This window comes from Vanellus vanellus (genome assembly GCF_965231255.1).
Source record: "Vanellus vanellus genome assembly, chromosome: 3".
NCBI classification, from domain to species: domain Eukaryota; kingdom Metazoa; phylum Chordata; class Aves; order Charadriiformes; family Charadriidae; genus Vanellus; species Vanellus vanellus.
The window spans coordinates 21,740,213-21,751,719 of record NC_138907.1 but is presented as its reverse complement, the minus strand read 5'-3'; the positions used below and the strand labels follow the sequence as shown (position 1 = coordinate 21,751,719).

At 43.2% G+C, this 11,507-nt stretch overlaps 1 protein-coding gene across 2 annotated transcripts; it reads left to right on the top strand.

The window, feature by feature from the left end:
* Nucleotides 1-4,139: 4,139 nt before the first annotated feature.
* On the top strand, nucleotides 4,140-10,911 carry DEGS1 (delta 4-desaturase, sphingolipid 1). Of its 2 annotated transcripts, none has more exons than XM_082480626.1 (3): nucleotides 4,140-4,542; nucleotides 5,979-6,721; nucleotides 8,955-10,911. In XM_082480626.1, the coding sequence occupies exons 2-3, from the start codon at nucleotides 6,005-6,007 to the stop codon at nucleotides 9,099-9,101; spliced, it is 864 nt and encodes a 287-aa protein (XP_082336752.1). In that variant the 5' UTR covers nucleotides 4,140-4,542; nucleotides 5,979-6,004; the 3' UTR covers nucleotides 9,102-10,911. The 2 variants fall into 2 exon arrangements, with proteins under 2 accessions (XP_082336752.1, XP_082336751.1); XM_082480625.1 differs by lacking the exon at nucleotides 4,140-4,542 and adding an exon at nucleotides 4,857-4,980.
* The last annotated feature ends 596 nt before the right edge of the window (nucleotides 10,912-11,507 follow it).

Below are 11,507 nucleotides of genomic sequence, written 5' to 3'. Positions count from 1 at the left end.
AGGAGAATTGAGAAGCTGCCTATGCATCGCTTGATTCATAGGCCAACATCTAGTAACTATCAGACACATTGTCCCCACAATAACCAAGCTCAGGGGGACATGATTTGAATGAAATGCTGTATTATGGAAAAACTTAAGCTGTTTTGTGTGTATGTGTTGGGGGTGGGGTGGGATGGAAATTTCTTTGTAACACTGATGACTGTTCTAAGCTTTTCTTATCCTAAAAGGGTAAATCACTTCAGACAAAGCTTTAATTTCTTTTGCATTTCTGTTTTGAGCTTGTAACTGGAAAAGCATGTCTTGCACTGTTCAGTCTCTCTGGTCACTTTAACAACCTCAGAGTTGTGTACAGTGATTTTTTTTTTTTTTTTTTTAATTTTTTCCACCCATCTGTATACTTTTGGAACCTTACAGAAATACCATATACAATGGTATTAGCTCATATCAGAAGTAACACTGCAAAAGCCTAATTTTTGGCAGACATGTAATTTTCAAATAAACTTGTTGAGTAGTTTGAGTCTTTTAAAAAAAGGCAAGTTTCTTAAGAAGAGCATCAAGGAAATAATAAAAGGTTATCTGGGGGAAAGGTTAAACTGTTAAAGGAACATTTGCTATTACTGGTCTTCCATGGTTCAGAATTTTTTTTTACTGTTAAAGAGATCTTTAAGATAGGTATCTGCTGTTCAGTTTAAAAATACTGGCATATACTTTGTTTTAAAAAAATAATTTTTAATCAAAGGGTCAGCATGATAGCTATAATTACTGTGTATCATTTGATACAAATTCATTGAATGGTCATTCATGATGACAAATTAATGTAATGGTCTAATTCCCAGATATTTGTGGTTAAATACTTATAAACAAGTACAAACCTGTGAATTGCATTTACTGAAAAGGTTTATTCATACATCTCAGTATCTTTCACTTTAGTTTCTTTATTCATTTCCCCACCCTTCATGACACAAATAGTTTCAGATTATTCAAGAGCACTATTTATTTATATGTTGGTGAATCTTTAGCTGTGCATAAACTGAACTGGAAAGAATAACAGCAGCCTATTGTTACATGAAACTTTCCATGAATGGTGCCAAGTTGGAACCTTCAACTCAAGGAAGTATCACGTGCTGCAAGTTTGCAGGTGCATCCTGATCCTACGCGTGCTACCCACTGTAGTAAAATTGAACGAGGTCCACAAAGCTGAAGGAGTAGAGGGGATGGTTACCAGCAAGCTCTGAGAAATGCCACAACAAAGGTACACTGCTATTTCGTCTTTATTTCCTGGGGAGGCAGGCAGACAGACATCAGTATCGGATGGCTCTCAGACTGGTATATACGCTGATGGTATAGACAAAATGTAGAAAACAGAATGAACTAACAGTTTGGAGAAAATAGCTGGAACATTAAGTTCTGACATCATATTGGCCCTTATTTAATAACAAGAGGATGCATTTTTGCACTATATGAACAAGTTGATAAACAGCCTGAAGTAAAACTAAATCACTTTTGACTAAAAATTTACATGCAAGTTTACATGAGTTGGTGTATCAGCCTCAAAAAGTACAGTGTTAGTAGTGATTAGTGATTGTATAATCTGTTCAAGGGAGAACCTCAAACTACTGAGACTGAGATGTAGTTTACAAAGTTACATGAAAAATCATTTTATTTGCAGCCAGTGTTCAGTTTTACTACTTGTCGCAAGGGCTGAAACTGAACAGCTCAGGGTTGAAAGACAATGCAATAGCAAGTGTATTTTATAGTTAGTTTCTTAATAGCTTAAAACCGAGGCAATAGTTGATTAATGTTACAACACTGCCTTCACATAATTTCTTAACATAAAAGATAAGACTGTATTGAACAGAAAGTTGTTCCTACTGAGATCTTCTAACAGTTAATTGTGGGAAGCACTAAAATTTCCTAAGGAATTTTCAACATCAAGAGCCTCTTGAAAATGGGATGACATAAGATGTAGTTGAATGTGTCTTCAGACAGGAGAGGACTACTCAATTTCTTGGTGTTCCTGACGGTTTTAAGAAGGTAACCGACAAATTCCAGTGATAGATTATTATTTCACTCGTAAGTAAATTCAATTCAGTTTGGAGTACTTTTTAGAAACACGTCTGCTAGTTGTGAACGACACTGATATTCTCCAGTTCCACTCCTGTGCTGGTTTGCACCGTACCTGGACCAGCTCACTTTTCTCTGTGCTCTCCATTCTTGCAGAGCTGTGCTTGCTGGATCTCACCTTCCTGGTTGGACGGGGATGCACTGCCAGCTTTGGTTTACACGTAACTGAACACTAGGACTTTTGTTCTAGCTTTGTGCCAGCTGAAGACATGCTAGGTACTGGATCTTTGTCTTTGGAAGGGAAAACGTCAGATACAAAAACTGTTAGCTTGCTGAAGACCTAATAAAACTGGATTTGCTATATGGACTGCTTAAACCAGACCATCTCAGTGATTAAATAGGAAAAACACTTTGCACTCCAGGACACTTGCACAATTAAATTTTCCAAAACCTTCCTAACTAATATTTTTCTCAGTTGTTTAAGCCTTGTTTGGCTTCTATGGAATGTCCAGTTTATACATCTAGGATCTTCTATTTAATTACCCTACCGAAACTTGTGACCATTTACAAATCTATATACGTTTGCAGTGCTGTAAACCTGCCTCTGTGTACTGAACTCTTGATGCTGTGACTCTCTCCTCCAATGCTCCTGTCAACAGCGGCAACCTTTCTTATCAGCAGACGTGTTCATTCTTTTGGCAGGATCCTTCCCGTGGATGAGGAGGTCTTTAGCGCAGTGATGGATAGCAGTGCTAATATTTGAACTACAACAAGAAGGGAACATTCTCAGAAACATTACGTACACTGTTTAGAGTGCTGTTGAGTGAAACACTTGTGATCCTGGCAATTTTGCAGTCAGCTTCCGCACTTGTAACTCAGAAGCGCTTTCTGGTTTATTGTGAAGCGGTCATTGAGCAAAAAGTAAAACTGAACCTCCCTTGCAAGGACAAAAATGCCTTGATGAAATCTAAACATCTGTTTTACCTCTTATGCTGCACCAGTCCATCACAGTCTACAAAATTCAGATTGTGTGACTAAGGAGGGAAAAGTGAATAAACTTTTCCATCTCTCCTCTACTCGCTCCCTTTTTCTCTTCTAATTCACATCCTAATGCACACAGACTAAAAATGCATGAAAACAAAAATATTTGCGATGCTGTTATGTTTTATAGATCCTGTGCTTTTTCTGTTACTTTAGACTGTAAACATTTTCAAGGTGGGATTGTATTTCCCTTACATTGGCACAGTTGCACACAGGGCTTTTAGCAGCTACTACATATTAGCCTTTTTTTATTCGTTATTACTAATAAATTTTAAGCAATGCATCATAAACCTTGAGATATTTCTATTACATTAATAGATAAGGTATAATTTACTTTGTGATGACTTCCTGTGTTGTTTTTATCACTATTCTTTCGATTATTTTAATTTGAGTGGATTTATGGACAACTAAAATTCCATGCAAGTAGTCATTCAACTTCTACATAAAGTCATCTTTGTAACCGAACTGCCCACAGTTAATGTTACATGAGAAACAGATACAGGGACAGATTAAATGGAGTTTAGTTCTTACAGAGGAGTTTGTCAAAGGAGCCCTTAAAATATATTACCACAAAAAGAGAACAGAGACCTTGGCACAGGCGTTTTGAATTGTAGTTAACTATCTGTAGGCAGTTTATAGAAATTTAGATTTGGGACAAACGATAGCTAGTTCTTACAACCACGCACCTCTTACCTTTGGAAATGAAAACGAGTGGTTTTTTTTAAACAGCCGCCGTAAGATGCCGTTTGTGTTTCCAGCCTGCAGCAAGCGAGCCGGGTGAGGCCGCCCGGCCGTCTGCGGTGGCTCCTGGGCCCGTTGTCCCTACAACTGGAGAGGGGCAGGAATCTCGCGGGCAGCTGAACCCGCGCAAGCACGGCTAAAGGCCGCGGGGAGGCGGACACGGAGCTGGTGAAGGCTCCACCCGCCCATCCTTCTTGGAGGCCATCTCGTCCTCCCCACCGCGGGGAACGATGAAGGAGCCTGGGGGTTCCCCCAGCGCCTCGGCGCGGGAGGCCTCCCGCAGGCAGGGCCGGCGTGACACGCCGAGAATTTTCTCTGCCTCCTTAAGCGTTAGTTCTGCAGCCGCCGTTATTAAAGGCACCACCGGTGCAGGCGGCGACGCGGCCGGTGGGGGAGGCTCGCTGCCCGCCCGCGCTCTGCTCCCCTGAGGCGGCAGCGCCTCACGGCCCCTCTCCCCGCACACCACGGCCCCTCGGGACACCCCCTGCGGCCGCTGAGGGCGCGCAGGGCGGCTGGCGCCGGCCGCAAACCTGCCAGGCCGCGGCGAGCGCGGGATGAGTCAGTCCCGTCGCCTCCAGGGGGAAGGCCGGGGAGCCGCAGCCCGCCCGGGCGGGCGGTCGCGGGGCCGAGCAGCGGAACCTCTGCGCCGAAGAGGGGGACACAGACGACTTCTCTCCGGCGGAGCAGGGGGCTGAGGTGGTACCGCGTTCCTTCCCGATCGCCGCCGGCCCGGCGGAGACGGCAGGGCCGAGGGGAGCCGCCAGCCGGCCCCTCAGGCAACGGCTGCGCTGCGCCTCGCCTCGCCCCGGCCCGGCCAGGCCCCCGCCGGCGGGAAGCGGGGGGGGGGGGCGAGACGCTCCGGCGGGGGCGGGGCCTGCCGGCTCTGACAGCCGCCACTAGGCCAATGGAAAGAGAGGACGGGGTGGTGGGCGGGACGGCCGCCGAGCTGCCTCCGCGGCACTATAAAGGGCCGCGCCGGGGTCGCTGCCAGCCCGGTGCTGTGGGAGGCGGGTCGGGCGGGGTCGTGAGTTGGTGGTCGCCGCGCTGTCAGGATGGGGAACACCGTCGCCAGAGAGGATTTCGAGTGGGTGTACACGGATCAGCCTCATGCCGACCGCCGCAAGGAGATCCTGGGTGAGGAGGAGGAGGAGGGGTGGCGGCGGCGGCGGTTCCTTGCTGCCGGCTGCGTGGCGGGGGGGGGACGGACCCCCGCAAAATGGCTGCCGGGGGGGGGAGCGCCGCGGGGAAGGAGCCGGGGCGGAGGGCCCGTGCCTCGCCAGCGGCCGTTAGAAGCTCCCGGCGCGGGAACGTGGGGGGGGAAAGGAGGGAGGGACGTGCGGCCGGGGCCAAAGTCGGCCTGCGCCCGCGTGAGGGGAACGGCGTTGGCCGCGTAGGTGGAGGCGGGAGCCGCCGCCTCGGCGGCGCTGGCGGGTGAAGGGAAGGAGCGGAGGTGGTGTGGTGGTGCTACGGAGGGAGGGTGGGCCGCTCGCCGCCGGTGGGGGCAGAGCCCGAGCCCCGGAACGCGTGGGGCGGACGGCCCGGGGTTCCATTTTAAGCCGCGAAGCGGAGGCGGGCGGGGCGCGCCGGGCCGCCGGACGGCGGTGCGGTGAGCCCTCCCCGCGGGGGGGCTGTGGGCCGCTGCCCGCTCCACAGAGCCCTTCGTGCGGGTAGGAAAGGAGCTGGGTAGTTGATAAGGTGTCTGCTGGTGGGTGTAAGTAAGGCGTGTGCCGTGCGTAGAGGTCGTCGCGGCACCCAGTGTCGGTGGTAAAGGACCGCGTTTTCGAGTACGGTGCCAAAACCGGAGCTGAGCTTACTCGGGCCCGTGTGGATTAGTGGTGGGTTGTCAGCTCGGAGCCGCTTCCTTCCTGGGTAGGGTGGAGGTGGTACTGGTGCTTGCCATATAGGTGTCTAGTTGCTAAGCAACAGAAAAAATGCTGAAATGATTTAATTCTGGAGGATTTCTTACAGCAATAAATGCCACAAGTGGAGAGGTGGTGTGCTTTCGTTACCTTTGCAGGCAAATCTTAATTGGGAGGAAGGGAAGAAATGACTGTTACTGCTTTTGTAATCTAATTGGGCTGTGCGGAGGGCTTCTAAATAATTCCTCTTTCATTTAATTCTTTCTCATCTAGCTAAACATCCAGAGATAAAAGCGTTGATGAAGCCAGACTACAACTTGATCTGGGTGGTTGTGCTGATGGTTCTTGCGCAGTTGACTGCATTTTATCTAGTTAAAGATTTGGATTGGAAATGGGTGATCTTCTGGGCATACGTTTTTGGAAGCTGTATTAGCCACTCTATGACTCTGGCTATTCATGAGATCTCTCATAATAGTGCCTTTGGCAACAGCAAAGCAATGTGGAATCGATGGTTTGGAATATTTGCCAACCTCCCTCTTGGTCTCCCGTACTCCATATCCTTCAAGAGATACCACATGGATCATCATCGTTACTTAGGAGGCGACGGAATTGATGTGGACATTCCTACCAACTTTGAAGGCTGGTTTTTCTGCACCCGTTTCAGGAAGTTCATATGGATTGTTCTTCAGCCTTTTTTCTATGCGATTAGACCTCTCTGCATCAATCCCAAACCCATTACTCGACTTGAAATAATCAATTTGTTGGCTCAGCTTTCCTTTGATGTCGTGATATATTATTTATGGGGAGTCAAATCCACTTTTTACATGCTTGCTGGTTCAGTACTTGGGCTTGGGTTGCACCCAATTTCAGGACACTTCATAGCTGAGCATTACATGTTTTTAAAAGGACATGAGACTTATTCCTACTATGGGCCACTTAATTTGCTCACTTTTAATGTTGGCTATCACAATGAACATCATGACTTCCCCAATATTCCGGGCAAGAGCCTTCCACTGGTAAGTTTACTTCCAGGGTTGTAATTTCTTAAAATAAGCCCTACTTTTAACATAAAAATCAGGTAGAACACTGAGAGTTAGAAGAATGGAAGTTGGGAGATTAAAAATAAACAACAACCAAACCCCGAAAGCCCTGAGAACAATTTCTAAGTTGAGTGATGAAAGGGGTAATTACTTAACCTTTTTAGTGGTATCCTGAAGAAGCTTCCAGTGTGCTGGCTGCTCAAGCCTCTTCCATAAAAGGAGAGGGGAGGAAATGCATGTCTTGTGCTTTGCACTAGCTTTAGTTTTCTGTAATTACAACCAGCCTTCTGATTTTTTCAGTTTGTAAGTATACAGAAAACTAGTTAAGAAGTTGCAGGTACTTTCAGAGATTTGTCAGCTCTGTCCTTGAAATCTTAAGGACAATATTGTAATGCATGCTTATCCTTCAGTCTCTTCTATCACTGACATTCTCTGGTGGGGAAAAGAGACAGTTTGAGGTACTGCTAATGTTTGTTGGACGGTTGGAAAATGTTTAATAGCTTTCTGTTTTGGAGCAGCTCAGTCTCTTCCAGTTAGAACCTTTGAACCCTAAATAAGTTATCAGCTGTACTTTGACAGAATTAAGGCTTCAAAGCCAACACTTAGACCTGTCACATCTGCATGAGTAGCAGATGTGAATTTTCAAAGGGCTTTCTCCCCACTTCAGTCCTTGCTTTAAACAGGAGCTTAATTCTCATTGTCTATGTGCTTCCCAATTGGAACATAGGAACACAGGCTTCCAGGGTTACACTTAAAACTCGTCTTCAGTGAAGTGTTTTTCACCAGATACTAAATTTGCAGTTTGACAGCAGATGTGGTGTTGGTCTTGTAGCTTTATTACTGCACTTGGTATATTAAGACCTTGTAAGCTTGTGCCTCTGGTGGAGTCTAAACTTGATTATTTCTGTTGTTGGTGGACCTGTAGATGAAATAACTACTCCAGCATTTCTTTAGCAAGACAGTTAAATTCTGTAATTGGCTTGTTGAGACTTTGGTTTTGTGTTTGTTTTTTTTTTTTTTTTTTTTTCTTTTTGAAAAAAGGTGACTTCTCTTAGTCATAGATTTATTTCATCTTTCAAATACAGCTGAAGTTGCTTTAATTCACCTTCAATACCTAGATCTGTGCTGGTGAACCAGCATTTCACTTCCTGCACCAGTACTGAAGTTGTAAATAGGGATTATTTTTTTTTTTTAAGGTATTTAATTGCAGAGGTAAATTCCCAGCTCTGCTACAGGACTGTTAATCCACAGCTCTAATAAGAAAACAAAGCCTTCTTTTAGAACAGTGTAGTTAATTTGATTGGACTGGACTCTGCTATGCTGTGTGCTAAAGATCACTGAAGTACTGAACACTTAATTCCAGCTGGGGTACTGGTGAGCTGAGAATAATTACTGTTTAATATAAGTGTACTGGCTAGATGCACTGTTCTATTGGTGTGATGACAGATCAAAAGGACCTTCAGCTCCAAACCAGGCATGCAGATGGTGTTTGTTGCTTATACAGATTAATATTTTTCTTCTGTCTAAAGCTATGGAATTTAGTCAAAAATTAGTTTTGGTTCTGTTCATGTTTTCAAGAATTTAGGTGGTTGGCCTTAAATATAAGTAAGGATATCTAACTGAAACTCCATCTCTCTTAGTTTTAAACAGTCGTCTAGTCAGCAGGTACATCTGAAAGTCTTTGAAGCGATTTATATTCATTCTTTGATGTCTGTCTTCAGAAATAAGATGTGATGTTCCTCAGAAATAAGTGTTTTTTGTTTTTTTTTTTTTTCTTCTGAGTGCTGAGGTTGAAACGACATGTAAAAATAGCTGTGTTGTAGATTCTAGGAAGAGATGTTTAACATCCGTTTTAGCGATACGCATACACCTATGAGTCAGCACTGGACTGAGTCACCCACTTCCACTAGCAACCAAACCGCTTGCATTTGTGAGCTACATCATTCTGTAGGCTGCACAGTGAACGGACTTCAGAGTTCTAACAGAGTTTGTTAGCTTCAATATAAAAGTTTCATGTGAAGTTTACTTAACAAGGGAGTTGCTTTTTCCATCATGAAATTTTCACATTGTGGCACTGGTAGCCTTTCCTGTAGACTCTAACATCTAAAACGAAACTTCTAGTGCTCTACATTAAGTTACAGGTTGAGGATTGTAAAGTTATGATTGGTGCTAATACAAATAGTGAATAAACCTCCTATCTCCTCTTCAGGTGAAGAAAATAGCAGCTGAATACTATGACAACCTGCCACAATATAACTCTTGGATAAAAGTACTATATGACTTCGTGATGGATGACACAATCAGCCCATACTCGCGTATGAAAAGGCAATTAAAGGGTGAAGTGAAGCAAGATTAAACTTCTGGCAACCAAAAAACTTTGAAATGTCTGCTTGCTTTAAAGTGGCTGGTATAAGGTCTCTTGCTAAAGATGTTCACCAGTGTCCTGAATTAAGATCTACAGCAACATAGCAATGCATCCTTAAGGATTTTGTAGCAGACTCCTACCAGCTATAACATTCCTCGCAGTCCTCAGATTCATTGGTTTAATGTTTATATGTTTGCCTAAGGATCAGTGTTATATGCATAATGCTAAATCACTTTGTTACAGAATTTACTTTGGCAGGTGTTAAATCTATATAAAATATCTGACTCAATATTTTAAAAGTTCTCCATGTAGTACACTGCCCACAACATGCTGTTTAGATGACTGTAGTGTTAAAATGCTGTACTTGCCTGTTAATTCTAAACTAACATGATTTGTTAACTTAAACCTTCTGTTGAACCTCTTTCCTAACTTACGGGTGGAAGAACTAAATTTGCACAGAAATATGTCTGCTTTTGTTTAAATACGTAACATGTTGTTTGAAATGCTGCTTTAAAGTTCCACCTTCTCTACTGAAATTACCTTAAAGGAGCAATCTATCAGAATGAATTTGGCATCTTTGAGATGGCCTGTCTAACTTCCTTGTAAAAAAAGGTGGGGAATCACCAACTTTATGGGTCCTCACCTACTGCCTAAGCTGCTTGTGTTTGCATACGGCTTGAGCAGCTAGCGTTTAGAATTGTATTGTGTAAGCCACTAGGTATTTTAATGTAACTGATTAGTTCTTTCATATTTGAAAAATCTTTTTACAGTGTGTGTTTTTGGTTTTGTTTTTTTTTTTTTTTTTCCTCATCTGCCAAAAGAAATGATTAGGCTTTTCCTAGCTGGTTCTGCTGTTACCATGGTTTTAAAAGCTAACTACTATTTACACTCACTTGGAAATTTGGCTTCTATGGAAAACTGAATCAACTGAAGTAGATACTGTTCTGGCAAACAAGGTTAGCTACAACCCCTGACAGCTCTACCTATTATGCATATTAGTCATTTGTGTACACAGAAAGGTCTTGCTAAATGATCTTGATTTATTTTTTCCTTAAACCTACAGTAGCCTACATAAACACTTGTCTGTCTTTCATATTAAAATGTGGTGAGAGCATAGGTGGTGGTACCAAACCTCCTGCTTAAGAAGTTTTAAAATTGGGAACAGAGAATGGATAGACTTGCTAAATCCTGAAGGATGAATCTCTATGTACCTCAGCACAGTATATTTGCCTTCTTTCATCTAATGCATTGATGATAGCTTTAAGCTGTCAAAGATGGCTACAAATCACCCCATCTCAGTGATCCTACAGTATGTTCTTCACTTATCCGAAAGACAGAATGTGAAAGGTGGAAGTTTCAGTTACTACCAGCACTGGTCTGCTGTAAGTAACTTAATTTTTAGATGCCTCCAGCTCTTGTATTTTAGGGGGTTTTTTTGGTTGGTTTTTTCTTGGTGTTTTGAAGAAAAGTGTCTGAGAGAATGTGTTGGTATATTATAACTCTCACTTGATTGTGATCCTGTTTCTAATGCGTATTTTGTTTTTTTTAAGCGTGGGCCCTTATCTGTGTCTAAGTAATAGAAATGGTATGAAAGTGTGCCAACCACTTACAAAGTGACTTCATTATGATGTCAATAACATGCTAGCTAGCCAGCGTATCGCTCAGGGTATAGTGTAATGTCAAAATATACCTTATCTGGTATTTTTACATGTAATTAAAAAGCAAAGATTAAAGTAACATTGGGTGAATTTTTGACTGGTCCCCTAAGGCTGAAGGACTTACTTTAGAGAAATCTGGTATTTTTAAAGCAGATGCAAGAGCTGTTCTGTTGAGTGGGGGTATAGATGAACTGTGAAGAATCGCTGCCTTGCCTTTCTACTGGGAAGAAAAGTAATTTTGGCTGAAAGACTTGAATAGGCTTAATAAGTTGCAAACCAGTGTCTTTTTAAGCCACTTCTGCACAACTGTTTCTCAATTTAAGAAGTGAATGGTGGAATTAAACCTATTTGATAGATTGCCATAGCTGAAGGAAGGAAAGCGTCTCCAAAAAGTTTTACCGCTAAAAGCTTAAGTGAGAAATTGCTTATCTGAAGTATACATCTAGAATAACTGGGAGCTCAGAGTTTAATTTTCATACTTGGGCTTAGTTACCTATTTCATAGAATCACTGATGCCCCTTTCTGTCCTACCAATGGGTAGTGCAAGTGTGAATTCCTGCTTTTAAATGGGAGTGAAGTTGCCATCTCTTGTTTAAAATTGCAAATACTGTTTTAAGGTGTCTGGACTATGATCTTCCCTTCCAACTCTGATTATAAATACCCCATTTTCACTTTAAGAGCTGCAAAATAGTCAGGAATTCTGAGGGAAATATCTATCCTTGCCATAATCTTTCTGAAA

Bases quoted from the DNA above. Each gene is read 5' to 3' on its own strand.
- DEGS1 (XM_082480625.1), top strand. From the start codon at position 4,899: ATGGGGAACACCGTCGCCAGAGAGGATTTCGAGTGGGTGTACACGGAT. The intron at 4,981-5,978 runs GTGAGGAGGAGG...TTTCTCATCTAG, and splicing joins CCGCCGCAAGGAGATCCTGG to CTAAACATCCAGAGATAAAA. The intron at 6,722-8,954 runs GTAAGTTTACTT...TCTCCTCTTCAG, and splicing joins CGGGCAAGAGCCTTCCACTG to GTGAAGAAAATAGCAGCTGA.